General features: G+C 32.6%; 4 protein-coding genes across 26 annotated transcripts in view; all 4 read right to left on the reverse strand.

Moving 5' to 3' along the window:
* Positions 1–15: 15 nt before the first annotated feature.
* Positions 16–2,508, reverse strand: LOC100743558. The gene is made up of 5 exons (XM_003490789.4): positions 2,216–2,508; positions 1,180–1,653; positions 1,004–1,092; positions 704–925; positions 16–607 (listed from the first exon to the last, which is right to left on the reverse strand). Exons 1-5 carry the CDS (start codon positions 2,336–2,338, stop codon positions 394–396), a joined length of 1,122 nt encoding a protein of 373 aa, XP_003490837.1. The 5' UTR covers positions 2,339–2,508; the 3' UTR covers positions 16–393.
* Positions 2,509–2,615: 107 nt separating this feature from the next.
* Positions 2,616–6,304, reverse strand: LOC100743315 (rab-like protein 6). 2 transcript variants are annotated; one of them, XM_012387569.3, is made up of 6 exons: positions 6,047–6,304; positions 5,452–5,648; positions 4,900–5,384; positions 4,032–4,813; positions 3,433–3,934; positions 2,616–3,353 (listed from the first exon to the last, which is right to left on the reverse strand). In XM_012387569.3, exons 2-6 carry the CDS (start codon positions 5,576–5,578, stop codon positions 3,153–3,155), a joined length of 2,097 nt encoding a protein of 698 aa, XP_012242992.1. In that variant the 5' UTR covers positions 5,579–5,648; positions 6,047–6,304; the 3' UTR covers positions 2,616–3,152. The 2 variants fall into 2 exon arrangements, with proteins under 2 accessions (XP_012242992.1, XP_024224552.1); XM_024368784.2 differs by lacking the exons at positions 5,452–5,648; positions 6,047–6,304 and having other exon boundaries at positions 4,900–5,207; positions 5,278–5,384.
* A 120-nt stretch (positions 6,305–6,424) lies between these two features.
* LOC100743438 (histone-lysine N-methyltransferase SMYD3) lies at positions 6,425–8,779 on the reverse strand. 2 transcript variants are annotated; one of them, XM_003490788.4, is made up of 7 exons: positions 8,543–8,779; positions 8,150–8,372; positions 7,802–8,043; positions 7,418–7,719; positions 7,034–7,313; positions 6,787–6,949; positions 6,425–6,719 (listed from the first exon to the last, which is right to left on the reverse strand). In XM_003490788.4, the coding sequence occupies exons 2-7, from the start codon at positions 8,263–8,265 to the stop codon at positions 6,503–6,505; spliced, it is 1,320 nt and encodes a 439-aa protein (XP_003490836.1). In that variant the 5' UTR covers positions 8,266–8,372; positions 8,543–8,779; the 3' UTR covers positions 6,425–6,502. The 2 variants fall into 2 exon arrangements, with proteins under 2 accessions (XP_003490836.1, XP_024224556.1); XM_024368788.2 differs by having other exon boundaries at positions 8,150–8,779.
* Positions 8,780–10,214: 1,435 nt separating this feature from the next.
* The window catches only part of LOC100743674 (probable Ras GTPase-activating protein), a 261,958-nt gene continuing 255,744 nt past the window's right edge, over positions 10,215–16,428 (reverse strand). For 20 of the 21 annotated variants that reach the window (XM_024368772.2, XM_024368778.2, XM_024368777.2 and 17 more), the window contains one exon: positions 10,215–14,068. In XM_024368772.2, the coding sequence (XP_024224540.1) occupies positions 13,801–14,068 (268 nt within the window). In that variant the 3' untranslated portion in view covers positions 10,215–13,800. The remainder of the gene's footprint in view (positions 14,069–16,428) is intronic. The other variant, XM_024368776.2, reaches the window with a different exon arrangement.

Raw genomic sequence — 16,428 nt, forward strand, 5'->3', positions numbered from 1 at the left:
AAATAATACGTCACAACAGTAACAAAAACTGTATTTAAAACAAAACATATCTTTTTCTTTGTTAACAATCACTTATAACAACAATGCGGTAAAATACTAATGCATAATATTTAAGTAAAATTATATATATTCATCATATAAATTATATCACATACAAAATTCTGTCACTTGCGTATCTATATAGCTTTAATGATATTAATCAATATAATTTAATCTACTCATAAGCTTTTTTCAATTATATTATTTTAATTTATTCGAAGGTATTAAAAAGGAACATTTTTTAACATGACTATTAACTATAATTACATAAATTTAAACAATATATTAATTATGTAACTTCATCATTTATTTCTTTTACATGCTGCAATAATTTAAAAAATTGTAATAACTGTTTTATTTTATTCGAAGCAGTTTAGTATATCTTTTTAAGCAAAATTGAGTAAAATGCGTATCTAAACCTGATAAAGCAACAAATAATGCAAGTTTTGCGTCAATGGGTGACTTAAATTTTTCTGTTACATTTTGATCAGGCATTGTTTTATCGACAACGTGCTTAAATACCTTCCCATCATTATTAACATAAAAAGTCGAAAAACCATCATACCACCTGTTGGTAAAAATATAAATGATATAAATATAGATAAATATAAATTTAAACAGGATTATAAAAAACAATTGTTGAAGAATTACAAAAATGACTTACGATGGTGTACTCTCTGTTTGTTCTTTTGAATTCCACATTTTAATTTTCCAAAATGTAAGAAATACACGTGTACCAGAAATACCTACTATACGCCAACGAACTTTAATACTGTTATCCTCAGGGTGCATAGTCATTTTTAAAACCTCGAACTTAACAAAAGCATACTTTAAATGGCCTATTATTTTTAAAAGCGCTATTTGCTTAAAATAATGCTGGATACCACTGTAAAACATTTTTAAATATATGTATTATTTATTTTGAGAACATTAATAATAAAAATATTTTACATTATGCACTTACACACTTGTTGTTCCTCTAATATTGTTGACAAAAACTAAATCCTTCGTATAGATTCCATAATCCAATTTTTTAACAAATAGAAGTGGCAACTGAAAGAAATAGATGTTAATATTTATAAAATTTCATCAAGTTTTATGCAATTTAGAACAATTTCTTTGCACAAAAGAGAAACATACATCCTTACGAAGAATATCAAACACATTTTGTAAATTTGATTCAATTGGATTACGATCCTCAGAAGCTTGCATCTCATTTACACTACGCACATTAGGAGCAGATTCTGCGTAAAGTATCCCATCCTTTTGAGAGCTAAGTAAGACATTATCAGATATCCTCTTAGTCATTACCATCTTTGTATATGGTAAATAAAAACTTTTATTTCTTAAATTCAAGAACGATTTTTCCCATTGTGCATTGTTCTTTAATAATGTCATGTCTAAATCTAAATTGATAACACTTTGCATTTGAGTATTCATTTGTTTTTGTTTATGTAACTTAATAATTCTCTGTTTAGTCCAATTATATTTTTTGTTTTTATGACCCTCGATATTAGCATCAAAAACAGCTGGTTCATTTTGACTTAAATGAACTGTCGAATTCAAATGTTTTTCTCTGTTATTTATTACTGAGCTTTCTTGCGTATCTAAAAACTATAATTAAGTCAGTTATTGAATATCTATTTTTTATCACAATTTTGCTTCAAAAATATTTGAATAGAAAAATCATAGTAAAATTATAAATTAAGTAACACATAAAAGAGAGGTATACAGAAATAAACAACCACTTACTAATACATAGCTTTTGTCACTTACAAACTGTTAAAGTTTTTAATAAGAAGGCCATGAATTTCCATACTGTGTTAGTATATATTAACAAAATTCAATACAATGTCTATTCATTTTAACAATTCTACCAATTAATATTTTCCAAAATCTCAAAAATTTATGTAATACTAACATATCGAAACAATAGGAAAACGACGAAAAATATTAAATGACTTAATCGTTAATAATGCCTTTGTGAGAACGATAAAACATCAATAAATTATTATGAAAAAATGATTATTACATAAGTATATTGAGGTTAAGTTATTCTACGCAATAATACGAGTTCTTGAAACGGAGGTCTTATATGATGACAATTAAAAATGTCATATAAATATAAACGATTAACAATTATTGTACGAAAATTATTAGTATAATCATGACTTACTTCATCCAAAAACAAAGAGGATTTAATATTATTTAATAACTGATAGTTGATATCAGTTGCTTGTTTTCGTACATTAACAAAAGATGTAAATTTATTTGAAATAGGACGTAAATAAAATGACATTTTTCTGGATCTTTTGTTTCACTGATTTGTATACAATGTTGCTTAATTACACATATAATGTAATATAAAATAGAATTGTCGGCATGACCTTAGTGTCATGTTATAGACAGCCTCCGGCATATTCACACATGTTCCATTACAATTTCCAAGCACTTTTAACAGATGTTTGAAATTTGAAAGATGGCGCTTGTGTTTAGTGGGAAATTTGAAATTTTAATTGAAATTTGAATACAACACGTTCAGACATATCTTAAGTGAAAAGTAAGTTATAAAATCATATGATAACTTTTTGTTTATTTATGTACATTTATTAACATGAAGCTGCATCGATGACATATTGCGCTATGATATATGAGGTTAAAAAATAGTGGTAATGGTACAATTACAACATTAATTGAATGCAATTCTTTTCATTTTAAAGAAGAGTTAACATATTGCACTCAAATTATTTTCCAACATAACATTGAAAAATATATCGTTGATAAAAATGTAATATATTAAAATAAATAATTTCGATATGTTGCATTTAAATGTACAAAAATACATTCGTGCGTGTTAGATATTCGCAGAATGCTAATTTATCGAACGTTCAAAACTATAAAAGGTTCGTTAGAAATATTTTGTTACAATCTATAACGTTATTTTATCATATAAAGAACAGTAACAAAATCTTTACATCATATATTATTTGCTTGAAAGATATTTGTAAATATAAAATTTATATTAATAATTCAACATTACATAATGTTTTATGCGCGTTATTAGAAGGCAGCGTTACTAATTAAAAGGTAGATTAAATGTTACATAAAAAACACTATATCGCTTCATAGGCAACATCAACATCAATTCTAGTTACAGAACCATTGAGAAATTCTTCAAGTTCATCGCGTTCTCTGTTTTCATCTCTTGAACGATGTAGCGAACGTTTTTTCTTCTTTTCTGCTTTATCTATTTTTTCTTTATCTTTTTCTTTATCCTTGGACTTCTTCTTTTTCTTCTTCTCTCTATCTTCCGTCTAGAAGCATTTCATTTTGCAATTAATATTATTAAGCAGTGTGAAATTACGCTAAAGGTGTTTTATATCTGACACGTACCTTTTCTTTATGTTTTTTCTTTTCTTTTAACACAGGGCTCCCACCATCGGAGCTCATATGACGTACGCTGGTATTGTCGAGCAACTCTAAATGCACATTAGAACTTGTTACACTAACGTCTAAACTTTTGTCACTCAGCTCCAATCTATCTTTTCTGGTGCTATTACTGCTCACATCTTCACCACCCTCGGGACTTTGTCTCCATTTGGAATCACGTCGAAGCCAACTATCAAATGCATCCGAGTTAATCTCTTGTTGTTCATTTATGTCATAATTGTTCGATATTTGTAATTCTTGGTCTATAGATGAGATAGAATCACGTTTCGTAATTTGTCGCAGTTTTTCCGGATTTATTTCTGCGTGCGATAAAGTTTCACGCTTGTGTTTTTGTTTGCTCAATGGATTTTCAGCTAATTTAGGTTGAATAGGAGGCGTTGCTTCGTCAGCTGATGATAAATCATCTTCATATCCGGCAACCAAGGGATTTGCAGTTTCGGTATCACTGTTAAGAATATAGAAAATTATAAAATATGAAATACAAAAATTAAAAATAAATAACATATTACAAGTTCATTTTTACTTATATATTCTTAGTATACCTTTCAGAATCTAGCTCCTCATGCTGTACCTTTTGTGGTGAAACTTGACTACCATCTTCTAAAAATGATCGATCTAACAATCCATCATCTGGTACAAAATCTTCAACACTAGTTAAGGGTACATTTGTATTTGGGCTATTAATATGCGTTCCTTTATCTATTTCATCTTCCTTTTTATTACCAAATATTTTTGACATAAGTGATTGTGGTTTGCTAATTGAATCCCGTCTGTCAGAATTTTCACTTAAAAGTTCAGCCATTTTAGAATCTGTTTTTGAAATATTTTGTGTACTAGATAATACCGATGTAATCTGTGAATTTTTAATAGGAACTGCTTGAATTTCAGAAGTGTTTGTAAAATTTTCCTTCTTTGGTATTGATTTAAAATCTATATTTTTCACTGGAATAGGAGTTCCACCTCCTATTGGGCCAGGCATAGATACTGATCTTTTAACTTCAGCATTTACATTTATATTGCCATTGGAAGATATATTATGATTGCTCAAAGAAGATGTAACATTAGGGACTAGAATACTGGCAGAGACAGAATCAGCAAGTGCTCTTCTTCTGTTAACAAGATTATCCAAAAATTTGTTATAATTGGCATCGTCACTATCTTGAAAGAGATCAAGTTCTTGTATTGTCAAACGTGTCTCCTCCTCATTAGTTTCAAGCTGTTTCAATAATGTTTCTCTTTGCAGTTGAAGAAAAGGAAGATTAAAGAATTTATGCAAAAGTTTTAATCCAAAGCCATTTCTCATAGATGATTCTGCATACCTGACCTGTAGAAGTAAAATAAAGTAGAATAATATGTTATAAATATGCTTTTCAACCGGTCATTTATAGCTAATAAGATCAATAAATTTACTTGCGCTGTTCTTTCATGTAACGAATCAATAAAGTATGTTACATGATCTGATGTAACAGTTCTGTGATGCGACATATCGCAATGATTCCCTAAAACAATTACTGGAATATGGTTAGGAATTTTTGGAAGTTCTCTTTGTACATAATCAAATGTCCAAGATTTTGTAATATCCATCATAATAATGACACCATTGGTCCCTTTATAAACATCAAGAAATTCTGCATCTAATGCAGGTTCCTCAATAATATTTTCAGATTGCGAATTGTCCATTTTTAAACCTTCTAACTTTTTTCTACGTCGTCCTTTATCTACAACATCCCAAACTTCAACTTTAACGATATCATCAGTAGCTTTATAATTCCATTGAATACTGGTTACTTGTATTTCCTCCGTTGGTATATATTCCTCTATAAATTTTTGGCCTTGAAGTCTATGAAATAGACAAGTCTTTCCTACATTTCTGTCACCCTTTATAATAATTTTCACTAAAAATAAAATTCCTTTTATTTAAAGCATTTTGTCCTTTTTTCAAGATCAGTTTATTACACTTACTATTATATTGTACACCTTTAGCAAATTTTCTTTGCAAAGTTGTTGGCATAGATTGATGAGCTGGTCTAGGAGATATATTGCCAACTCCATCTGACTTTCCAGCTAGTCTTTTAAATGCAGAGAACATTGTATATTTCTTCTTAACTACACTAATGATAGTTCAGATAAGGATTTTTCCTTATTCTTATAACTGATATCTAGAAAATTATATATATCTATATACATATAGATTATAGATTTTTATATTGACTTAACAGAGAATATAACACGTATTTAAATAAGCACAAGCTTGAATTATATACGTATTATTTATACAAAATAAATGAAACAATAAAACATAAGCTGCCTTAAATTAAAGAAGATATTTAATGGAACAATAGTCTAAACATTACACAATATATAAAAATATCCCATAATTGAATTATATTTGAAATCCACAACAAAAGTATAAAAAAAATATTTATTAAATGAATTGATATTATCTGATGTTTACTACAGTCATGCTACATCGCATACATTACAGTTATTATAGAGAAGTAAACATGTTATTTTAATTGCTTTGGTAATAAATTTGCAAGTGAAAATAGTTGCTTACCACATGTTATATCGAATTTTCCATGGAAAATAAAAATTTTTTCGTAATACTTAACAGATCTAATAAAACTTGGGCAGCTGTCACTTAGCAGCTGTATGTATTTTTTTTTGTCGTAATGTTGGCAATTAATCACTTATTTTATTATATTCGTAGCATTGTTAAATACTATAAGGAGTATCAAGGAAAGCACTATTAAAGTAAATACTTAAGAATCGTTATCATAATTTGCATATCTTTCTACATTACGCAAATATCTATAGTAATATTGTAAAGTTGGTATTAATGGAAGCGGTGCTTTTCAAAACTTGATTATTACATCTCAAATATACGAGTAGAATATAATCTTTCCTTAGGATTAAATGTTAATTTCATCTTCTTAAATACTAATATTATTTATTGTAAATTGTATATTGTTAATATATTATATACAATTATAAATTATCGACATAAAAAATGTTATGATTCACTGAAGTCTTCTATAGTGGCTTGATAAAGAAGTGGTTTCAAATTTTCTACTATCACACTATGTTGTGCTCCATGTGTTATTGTTAATATTGAACTAGCCTTTCTTAACGTTTTGATAGCTTGTTTTAACTTTTTCAAATATACCTCAAGTTTTCCTATTGATAAATAAAGTATTCCAGTTGACGGATGAATTTCTCCATAATATGTTCTGAAATATGAAAATAAGTTACATTCTATTTATTAATTTAATATACTCAAAAAGATGCTCTTCTTACAAATAGCCATTAATAAGTTTTTTAGCATAGGATTCAGCTTCTTCCCAATGTTGCAAATTTATAGAGGAGTCAAAAGCAGTTTGTAAAGTCTGTACATACTGCACATTGAGAGGATGTAAAATGCCTTCTTGCCTTGAGAGACACATTTTGCTTACGTCCAGATCTACTATCTTTTATAAGGAATTTATTACATCTTATATTAAATCAATAAATAGCTAATAACTATCGTTATTTACAAGAAGGATACAGGCAATATTCTTCATATTTTCTAGATGGTATGCAGTAAACTCAGATATTTCATCAAAAATTTCTTTAAAATTTTCTGGGAATTTTGTATTACACTTTTCACATAAATCAGCATTCGGGGCACAAGGATATGTACAAAGTTTGTTTGGACATGCTGCTGCTTCTGCCATTGGTTCTGGCTTTTCACATCTTTCACAGTCACACCAAAAGTAATACGAACTTTGTAGTTCTGCACGTCTATCTCTCGTTGTTTTAATTACATCAATGTATGGTATCCTTATCTATACATGTTTAGTCATAACTACATTATACTTTAAACGGTTGTCTGTTGTCAAAAAAAATTTTATTACAACGTTATAGAAGCAAAAAAGGTTAAAAGACTTGCCTGAGACAAATCTAAAGAAGGAAGATCTTCTATTGCTTTAACAGTTATGGTAGTTCCCTCAAAGGTTGCTACAGCATTAGGTTTGCAACTATGATCCAGAATAGAAGGTCCCAAATAAATACCAACACCGATATTCATATCCGAATTAAATATACTAAAAGAATTAATAGTAATTCTGCCATAAATACCCAATAATTCTGCAGTACTTGGTATAGGCATATCTTCAAGAAATTTATGTAAAACATTGCATAAGCATACAAAATGTTCCATTTTTTTCTCATCCTTTTCTATCTCAGAACAATCTAATAAGATAGTATTTTAAATATCAATTGAGTAGAAATATATAAATAGTAATTCGTTTTCTTATATAACATAAAGGCTTACGAGACATTAAGTCCTTAAATTTCCTATAACTAGTTTCATTATAATATCCTCTTTCTTCGTCTCCCCCTTGATTTAATTTTATAATTATACGTGCCATTAGTCTTGCAACATTTGATATACCCCATGGTGAACATTTTTTTAATCTTGCACATTCTTTACTATGCATGGGCCAAGACATTTGTTGACAAGATTGATTACAATAATAAACATACTGACAGGCAGAACATCTAAAGAGTTTTCCACTAAAAGTGACAAGATTTAAATAATTTCTACTTATATTATAACACTGCAAATCAGCAAAGTAATTATTAATTTGCATTACAAATAAAAATATTATGTAAATTAAACCTTTTAAAGCAATAATCACACCGGACATTTTTATATTTTGAACAAAGGACATAAGCAAATGGTTTGGCGGTAAGAATAGTGGTGCCTTTTTTAATAAAGTTTTCACTTTTGCTCATTTTTAAAAAAGTTATTTTTATTAATAACGTTTAATTTAAGACGAGGTATAACCATAGACGAGGTACAGATTAGACCTATCATCTTATAGAACTTGATGTTCCATGATCTGAAATACCGATCGTGTAAAAAATCAGATTTTATTATGTCCTCTATGATTTAAGGTCCATTTATACATAAGATAGATCGAGCATTGACCGATCACAGGATGAGCCTGCAGCGAGTTGATAAAAATATTAATTAATTTGTTTTAAACAAAACAATATAAATATCATAGACCTGTCACGATGTGGTCTACAATTGCAATCAGCTGCAATCTGCAACGAGCTCGTGCATTTGTATACATGGTTATTGTTATCACCAAAGGCAGCAACGCAGGCCGCGTTCTATAGCTGGCGACCGACTTGTAAAGCCATATAAAGCATATCTCGACTACGATGTAATATATATTACACCATTGACTAAGGATAGGATAGACATGACATTAAGTAGAACTTCGTATCTTAGGTTATGAAATACCGACCTGCCAAAAAAAACAGAGTTTACGCCCTTTGCGATTTTCTACGGCGAACATAGAAATTATTGTAGACAATTCGTCAGTGATTATATCACCAACAAGCTATAGAATTATAAAATAGATGACGTTGGCCCACCGACGTTTTGCTATTTTACCGACATAATTACTAAGAACATTTATATCTATCGCTGCTTCGTCTTTGACGCCTGAGGTATGCGAACAAGAGTCCTGTCGTCACCCTTGTCGTTGGAGACACAAGATCGCGCTGTGCAACGAATCCTAACAAATAGATCGGGGCGCCTTTTTGTAGACAAATTGACCAACATCGTCCGGTCGGTAAGAGCCTTACCCCACCGTGGAAATGTCCAGGTCTGTATATACGACCATGTACTAGACATGTTGACGTCATAAAGACGGCGGTCAAGAAACTACTAGTTTCTACTGCGTTCAAATATCAGGAAAGTTTTAATTTAATTATTTCGATAAATAAGGGAATATATAATGAGTATAACATAATGAAAATATGAGTGCTCTATAATGCTCTATAAATATGAGTGCTCTATAATGCTCTATAAATCACTAAGTGCTTTTAATATACCAAAATTTTGTTTTCAGTAATTTTTTAATCAAAAAAACCTGCAACAACTGAATATCGTGATACCGACAGTATTTTGTGAATATCTCGGAAACCAAGGCCCGAGCGGAGGTTATATGTATAGAAAAATGTTGTTCAGAATCACACCCTCTACAACATATTTAAAAATCATTGAAATCGGTGAGGAAGGTATGATTCTGAACAACTATCCTTGTCCATGGCTAATTTGTTCTTCTATTTTTATCGCTCTTGTAAATGAACGTGCATGCGAAACACATGCATCACGCGAAAAATATTATTCGCAGCCCATCAAGTACTGAAATTACTATTAAAATGAAATTCAGGTTTTATTATAACAAAACATTATGACGAAGAAAGTAAATTTAATGTTAAGTCTAAAAAGCTATTGTGTGTAGAGTTACTTGTCTATCTCGGATCGACAAGTATGAACTTCACCGTAGAATCGTACAATGAAACAGGTTCATGTAGAGTGTAACCCACAGACGAGCATATCTCGTTTGTGGTGGAACTACATAAATAGTTTCTTGTAAATGCTAGCCAAACAGAGCAAATCACTAACTTCATAGGTTCTTGTATATGCTAAGATGAAATACCTTTCAGCACTTGGCCGTATAGTGCAGTACTAGTTTGAGAACAACGAGAACAATCAGCGTGAGCAATCTTATTCTCTTTCTGGCTGCGTAGACCCACTAAAATTATTAAATACGGACGTTTCTTTATTTTTTCCCTGAATTTTCAAACGATCGAATGATAAATCGAACTGCTATTAAAAAGAGAAATATGTTTGGAATATATACATATTTATTTAACGACCATGATATGCCTAATCATATTTATTTGCTCATGTACTGTTACTAATAGATGCTATACGCTTAAATACAGATGATGTATTACAGAAACGAATATACCAAAAAACTTAGCAATGTACACGCTACTCAAATCACTTTTAAATAGATTACTTTATCGTTTGTCGATTACATTGTCTAACAAGAGGAAGGGTGTACCGTTGAATATATTAATTTCATGGTGTCAACACTCGATGATTGAAAATATCGTCGGCAAAATCACCTCTCCGTAAAAAGGGTCGTGGTTAAAGAAAGTACAAAACAAAAATGGAGGGCAGTAAGGTACGAGAAGTGGATGAAATTGGATGGTGGGAACGAAAGAAACGGGGAAAGATAGATATCTCTATACAAAAATAATTGGCAAAAAGCGAGAAAATAAAATGATCTCACGGACGAATAATGAGCTATGATACAAGTTGTCGAGATAATACTTTTTTTTTAAATGAGATTAGACTGAATCGTAATCTTTTCCTCATATACTTCATACACACAGGCATACACAGATTCAAATTTTCTTCGTTTTTTAGATTTTTTCACGCATACTCTGCCTCTTTCTCTCTCGAAATCTTTCGATCTAGCACGCGTGCATTTCGCTATACAATGGCTACGATGATAATATACTTGTTGTGTGATGTAAAACAATAATACATGATTGCTAATGATCGCGAACAAACGAGACTGTCATCGATAGTGTACCTAATTTGTTATGCATGACGCATTGCTGTGTATAATCGATCTTAAAAGAAAATAAACACAGACAAAGAAAAATATAGAATATAACAAAATGTTCGCGCGACTAAGAGATATTGGTGCACGACTGTTCTCTTTTCGAATCACGATCTTCTCAAGGAAGAGGACTCTTTTTATACATCGTGCAGCCGGCACTTTTTTTATCTGATCGGCGATCGACCAGCGTTAGCTCGAGCAACGCTTAGTGACGAAAACAGAAAATATCTTACACGCAAATCTCGATGCTTTTTACAATAAAAACTTCTTCATCTTTGGTAGAAACTACTAAATAAATTATATTGTCGCTTACAGTAAGAATCGATATTCGAATCGAACGCTCAAACAAAAAGCTTCCACGGAATAGTGAAAAATTCAACAGCTCGAATAACATGTTCTTTCTCTTTTCTTTTTCTTTTCTTATCTGTTTCATCCTTCTCTTCATCGTTCGACGGAAGAGAAGTCTTTAATAAAAAACGTTATGCATCGCGCACGAACAGAAAAACGTCGTGCGTCCGTTTTGCTGCTCGAACGCGACACACGAGCAGGTAAACTAGAGAAATATGCGCACATATATACGGTCCTGAAGTACGATTCGGTGTGCTTGAGGATGTTACATGTTGGCGTGTCAAACGTCGTTAATAATACAATATACGTTTACTCTTTCGTTATTCGATTTGCAGGCATATTCTGAGCTTAAAAATTTGGGAACAAATTCCGACGAATATACGTAGGTTGCCGAATCATTTGTTTCGTTATACTTTATATGTTTTGTCAAATTATTTGTTCGTAAGAGAAAGGAGTTATAGTTGATAAGAGCGTTTAATTTGACGCGAGGCTTAAAAGCTGATAATCGTTATCGATAGATTGTTTAATAGGATATAACAGCAGAATGATCGGCAAATAAAAGTTTAAAAATGTCGACATATAGATATGTAGACTAGCCAGATGCGTGGAACTATGAAGGGTCAACTTATTTACGAAAACAATATTACTAGTGTATAAAGACACTACACAGGTCCAACGTGTCGAATCGGTATAAATGAACCAAGTACTAGTACCAAGTATTAACTGTCTAAAATTTGTTACGTATTTCTATTTATCGCGTTACATACATTTATATCGACAACAATCTGCCTATATCGATCCCGCAGTATAAATTTCCGTAATATAGAAAGTTTTTCCTCTTTCCTTTTTTTCCTATTTCATAATATTTAGAATATTTGGAAATCACAAAACTTCTAGTAGCCATATAGTCATTACGTGCATACGACTACTGACTCAACTATAGAATTATTGTAAATAATTAGCCAACACACTGTATATTAATTTATGCGATGCGAATGGAAACCATTTTGAATATACATGTCCAAAAATATTATGAACACATATCTGAGAAAGTCAATTTATTATCATATTCTATGAAAATGTAAGACTTGTTAGAAATATATATATATGTACGTATATATATATATATAGAAATCGTCAATTTGGACACATTTTTCATAAAAGAAGAAACTTCGAAATATAGTAAGTACATACACGTCGCAAGTCACCTAGTATGTCATGTTACGTTTCTCCAAAGTTCCATTCACAAAAACTAATCGTGTATATCGGGGCTAGTGATACATTTAAAGGTATTTTTGTTAGCGAACCATTAATTTCTTTCAATTTTCATCTCATTGGCATTCGATTATATTGTAAAACAATATTTCAAACCTGAGAAATTGACTATATTTCAAAATCAAGCAACTTTAGAACTCATATTCGTCAGAATCGTTTCTTCGATGATTAAGACATAAAATACATTTGCAAATCTTTCAACGTAACTTGGAGTTAATTCCACGGTACAATTCTTCGTAAATCATGCTGGCGTTTACGGTGGATGCGGCTGTGCGGGTGTCAAGGTACGTATACACGATGCAGAACGAATAACAGAATTCAGAAAATACAGAAGGGAAATGAAACGAAAGAAGAGATAAACGTCGTGTACATTTGTCTTTCGTTTTCATCTACCGCCAAACAAGTCGATCGACCTCGTTGCTGTTCGCCAACCAGGAAATCCAGCGTGTTCCTTAAACTCAAAGGCCATCGACTTTCCAGTTCGTTCAATTCTAACGAAGAAAAGTCGCTTGGGACAGGTTTGCGTAAAGCAATCTAATGTTAAAACGTGGCGATACAAAGCTAAGGGTCCATCGACTTCTGTCAAACGAGAACTACGGGGTATCGCGTGATTCGCGACCAGATTCGATACAAATAATCCTAAATGCTATGTGTCACATTAAATTCGACGTAAATTATCTACTTAAATCATTTGCCTACTTACTAGGTAGCCTCTATTTTCGCACGCCTTTCACTCTTTCGCTCTCTCGCTCTCTCTCTCTCTCTCTCTCTCTCTCTCTCTTCTTTCAATTTGCGCTCTTTCTCCGCTTGCGTAGCTTCGTCAAACCTAGCAAGAGTATCCTCGTGGAACTTCCCACAGTAATACGGTATTTCCTTTTGATGTTGCGCTACTAAACGAGGAAACACCAAAAACTAGAACGAACTAAAGAGAAAGTCAGACTCGGAGTAGTCGCTTGCTCCTCGTTGAGATTTCCTCTTTAGAATACGTACTAGAACATTTACACGCGAGCAATCGTATCGATCGAGTCATCCTCGAGACTCCTCATCCAGAAGCATTCGTCAAACGCGAGAGATAAAATAATCTTCGCGTTTTCTGCTTTGTCTGGTGATTGTACGTGTTTCACGGCGGTTCACCGGGTGTCTGGCTGGTCCTCACGCCGACGCCCACCAACGGTGTCCATGCGGTTGCTCCCTTTTCTATCTCTTTCTCTTAACAGGACGAGCTCTTCAGCTCGCCAATGTCAGCGATGTTTTGGAGTAACGCAGCCGCCTCGTTGCTCGACTGGCTCGACTTGTATCGTTGCTTCAGGGTGCTCAATGCGGACAACAGTTTTGTGTTTGACGTCATTAGACGCGAATTCGCGGCGTCCAAAGCAGCTATTTGTTGCTCTTGCGCGTCGATCACGCGCTGCTTGTACGACAACGCAGCCGACATCTTCTGTTGTTCGCGCCGTAGCTCCTCCTCCACGGAGATTAACCTAGAATAATGAAATCGGTGATCATTTTAGCCGGTTCTGCTCGCGTCAACGTGTTTCGTGGATATTTAGATTCGCGTGTTCGACCATGGTGCAATCTCTGTCTTATATTCCGATCGCTTTTCTTCCCTCTTTTTAGAGGAGTAAAGATTGAACGTTTCATTTGGAAAATTGCACGTTTATCTTGTACGGACGAAAGCTCTCGTTAAGAAGATCCTTCTTATAGACGAATAGAGGTTGCTTCGATGGTCCTGAGCACACACGGAATTCAGCTTCACCCGAGAACTCTCTCGATGCATTCGCGTTTGCCACTTTTATTCGATGGAATCTTTGGTCGAAAATTTTGATATTTTAATCGATGCAAACAATGCGAGTAAAATGTAACAAGAATCATCGGGTTTAAGAGAGATTTCACGGGGAGGCTTAAAAGGATCCAAGCGTACCACGATGCACATATCGAGTAAAAAGAAAACACCGATAAATAGTTTGGAAACGAAAGTCAAAGGAAGCAACAGTGTAAAATATTTGGTGCAAAGTATCATACGCTCGAACAACCAAAAAACAGAACGATCGATAATGCAGTGGGTTAAGAGAGCTTTTTTCGATCAAAGAAGCGAGGAGTCTGCTTCTGCGATTGGCCACAGTCAAATTCGCGTGCGTGTCAGTACGATAATGCGAGAGGAAATGTCGAGGAGAGCACGACGCGAACAACTATTCCGAACATTTCCCGCGCACCTTGCAACGCACTACGCAGAGCTGACACACAAAAATCATAGTGGTTGCAAAAGTGAACCGTGCACGCGTGAAACAGAACGAACGGGTGATCAGAGGCGTGTGTGAGGCTGTCGGTATCTGATATTGAGAAACTTTATGAAGTATTGACATGTGGCTGACCGAGAGAATGTTTTTTGGACGGTGATGTAAGTATAAAACACGCAGGGTGAGAATGCTGGTCCGTCGAACAGTGATTTTGAGTATAGTTATATATATATATACAAAAATTGGGTGAACAAACTTAGAATTTCCGTATCGAATTGCTTTTCAGTATGCGCACAGAGAAAAAACAGTCTGGCACGTATCTTTGTCGAATAAAACCAAGATAGAGGACAAGATATATATATATATATATATACACACACATATATATATATATGAGTATAAAAACGCTAAAAACGTGTGATGTAACAATGTAAGAAGCTTAGAAATATAATTGACTCTTACACCAAGGTCCAGATCAAGCCAGAGTATACCAAATGCAGCGGAATAGAATGCACAGGAACACACAATCAATTAAACATAGATTATTTCGAGAAACAGTAAGAGAGTTCGAGTTACGCGACTCGATGACAGTTTCCTTCTTTTAATATTTTCTTTCTTTCTACTATTCGATACTTTTTACGCAAAAAAGTAATATCGTGTTTCTTCGTTTTTACTCTTCGTTTGGCTCGGCTCTTGTACTTTATGCGTATATTTACAGAATTTTATCTAACTGTAAGCAACAGTTTCTTTTGGCCGGTTTGAAATCATTGGCAGACGGAGCTGAATAAACTTTGCGTCTTGCGATAAAACATTGTAAATTTACGTTTACATCTTTATCTTTATTTTACCAATATATACGTAGGAATCTTTTTTCTTGAGAAAATAGAAAATATATTTTTCAAACTATGTACATACACTCTTTGAATTTTGCGTTGCACGAGTCCAAGATGCGTTTCTACAAGGTAAAAGTAAAAGAAAATGTAGAAATAACAATCGAATTGAGAGTCAATTACTCATTGCGATCAAACACCATATATCTTGCGTCGTGTTTCGTTAATTCTGAAGATATCGTAATTGTACAAAATTTCGCGAACAAAGAATAAAAGTTAAACGACGAATGAAACAAAAATAAATGAATCAAAAGAAAAGAAAAGGGCACATAAAAGACCGAAGAAGTAAACGTGTAATGAAATCGATAATATACACAGAAAAAGAACATAGGAACATTAGAATATAGAACAAAGTTGTTGAAAGAACAGTAACTGGTAACGTGTCTGATTAAGGAATTCTAATTTTAGAAATTAAGGATTCATAAATGAATCTTTGTACATATTTTAATACCGATATTTCACGAAATTGTGTAATCAAATATCAAATTAAACACGACGTATTATAAATACGCACGAACATTCGCATTTATGAATTCATAAATTGCATCTAATATGTACCGATCAGATATTAATTAGTCTTTCTTAAATTTGTTAAGCCACGTTCTTTTATACCTTTTTAAGCTACGTTTCACTCAACTCTGTCTGCCACTTCGGAGATCGCGTTTCACGATTGCTGTTGGATCTCGCCGAGAATCGTGTATCCAAAAATGATGT

The sequence above is a fragment of the Bombus impatiens genome, unplaced genomic scaffold (genome assembly GCF_000188095.3).
Source record: "Bombus impatiens unplaced genomic scaffold, BIMP_2.2 scf_0478, whole genome shotgun sequence".
In the NCBI taxonomy this organism is placed as follows: domain Eukaryota; kingdom Metazoa; phylum Arthropoda; class Insecta; order Hymenoptera; family Apidae; genus Bombus; species Bombus impatiens.

What these genes read in the sequence shown, in the direction of transcription:
- LOC100743558 (XM_003490789.4), bottom strand. Translation starts at nt 2,338, where the DNA reads ATGTCATTTTATTTACGTCCTATTTCAAATAAATTTACATCTTTTGTT. An exon ending in TTGATATTCTTCGTAAGGAT is followed by an intron (nt 1,093 to 1,179) that starts GTATGTTTCTCT and finishes TATTTCTTTCAG; the next exon opens with TTGCCACTTCTATTTGTTAA. An exon ending in ATTAGAGGAACAACAAGTGT is followed by an intron (nt 926 to 1,003) that starts GTAAGTGCATAA and finishes AATGTTTTACAG; the next exon opens with TGGTATCCAGCATTATTTTA.
- LOC100743315 (XM_012387569.3), bottom strand. Translation starts at nt 5,578, where the DNA reads ATGTTCTCTGCATTTAAAAGACTAGCTGGAAAGTCAGATGGAGTTGGC. An exon ending in TACATGAAAGAACAGCGCAA is followed by an intron (nt 4,814 to 4,899) that starts GTAAATTTATTG and finishes TTACTTCTACAG; the next exon opens with GTCAGGTATGCAGAATCATC. An exon ending in GAGGAGCTAGATTCTGAAAG is followed by an intron (nt 3,935 to 4,031) that starts GTATACTAAGAA and finishes TATTCTTAACAG; the next exon opens with TGATACCGAAACTGCAAATC.
- LOC100743438 (XM_003490788.4), bottom strand. Translation starts at nt 8,265, where the DNA reads ATGAGCAAAAGTGAAAACTTTATTAAAAAAGGCACCACTATTCTTACC. An exon ending in TGTGATTATTGCTTTAAAAG is followed by an intron (nt 8,044 to 8,149) that starts GTTTAATTTACA and finishes TGTCACTTTTAG; the next exon opens with TGGAAAACTCTTTAGATGTT. An exon ending in ATTTAAGGACTTAATGTCTC is followed by an intron (nt 7,720 to 7,801) that starts GTAAGCCTTTAT and finishes CTATCTTATTAG; the next exon opens with ATTGTTCTGAGATAGAAAAG.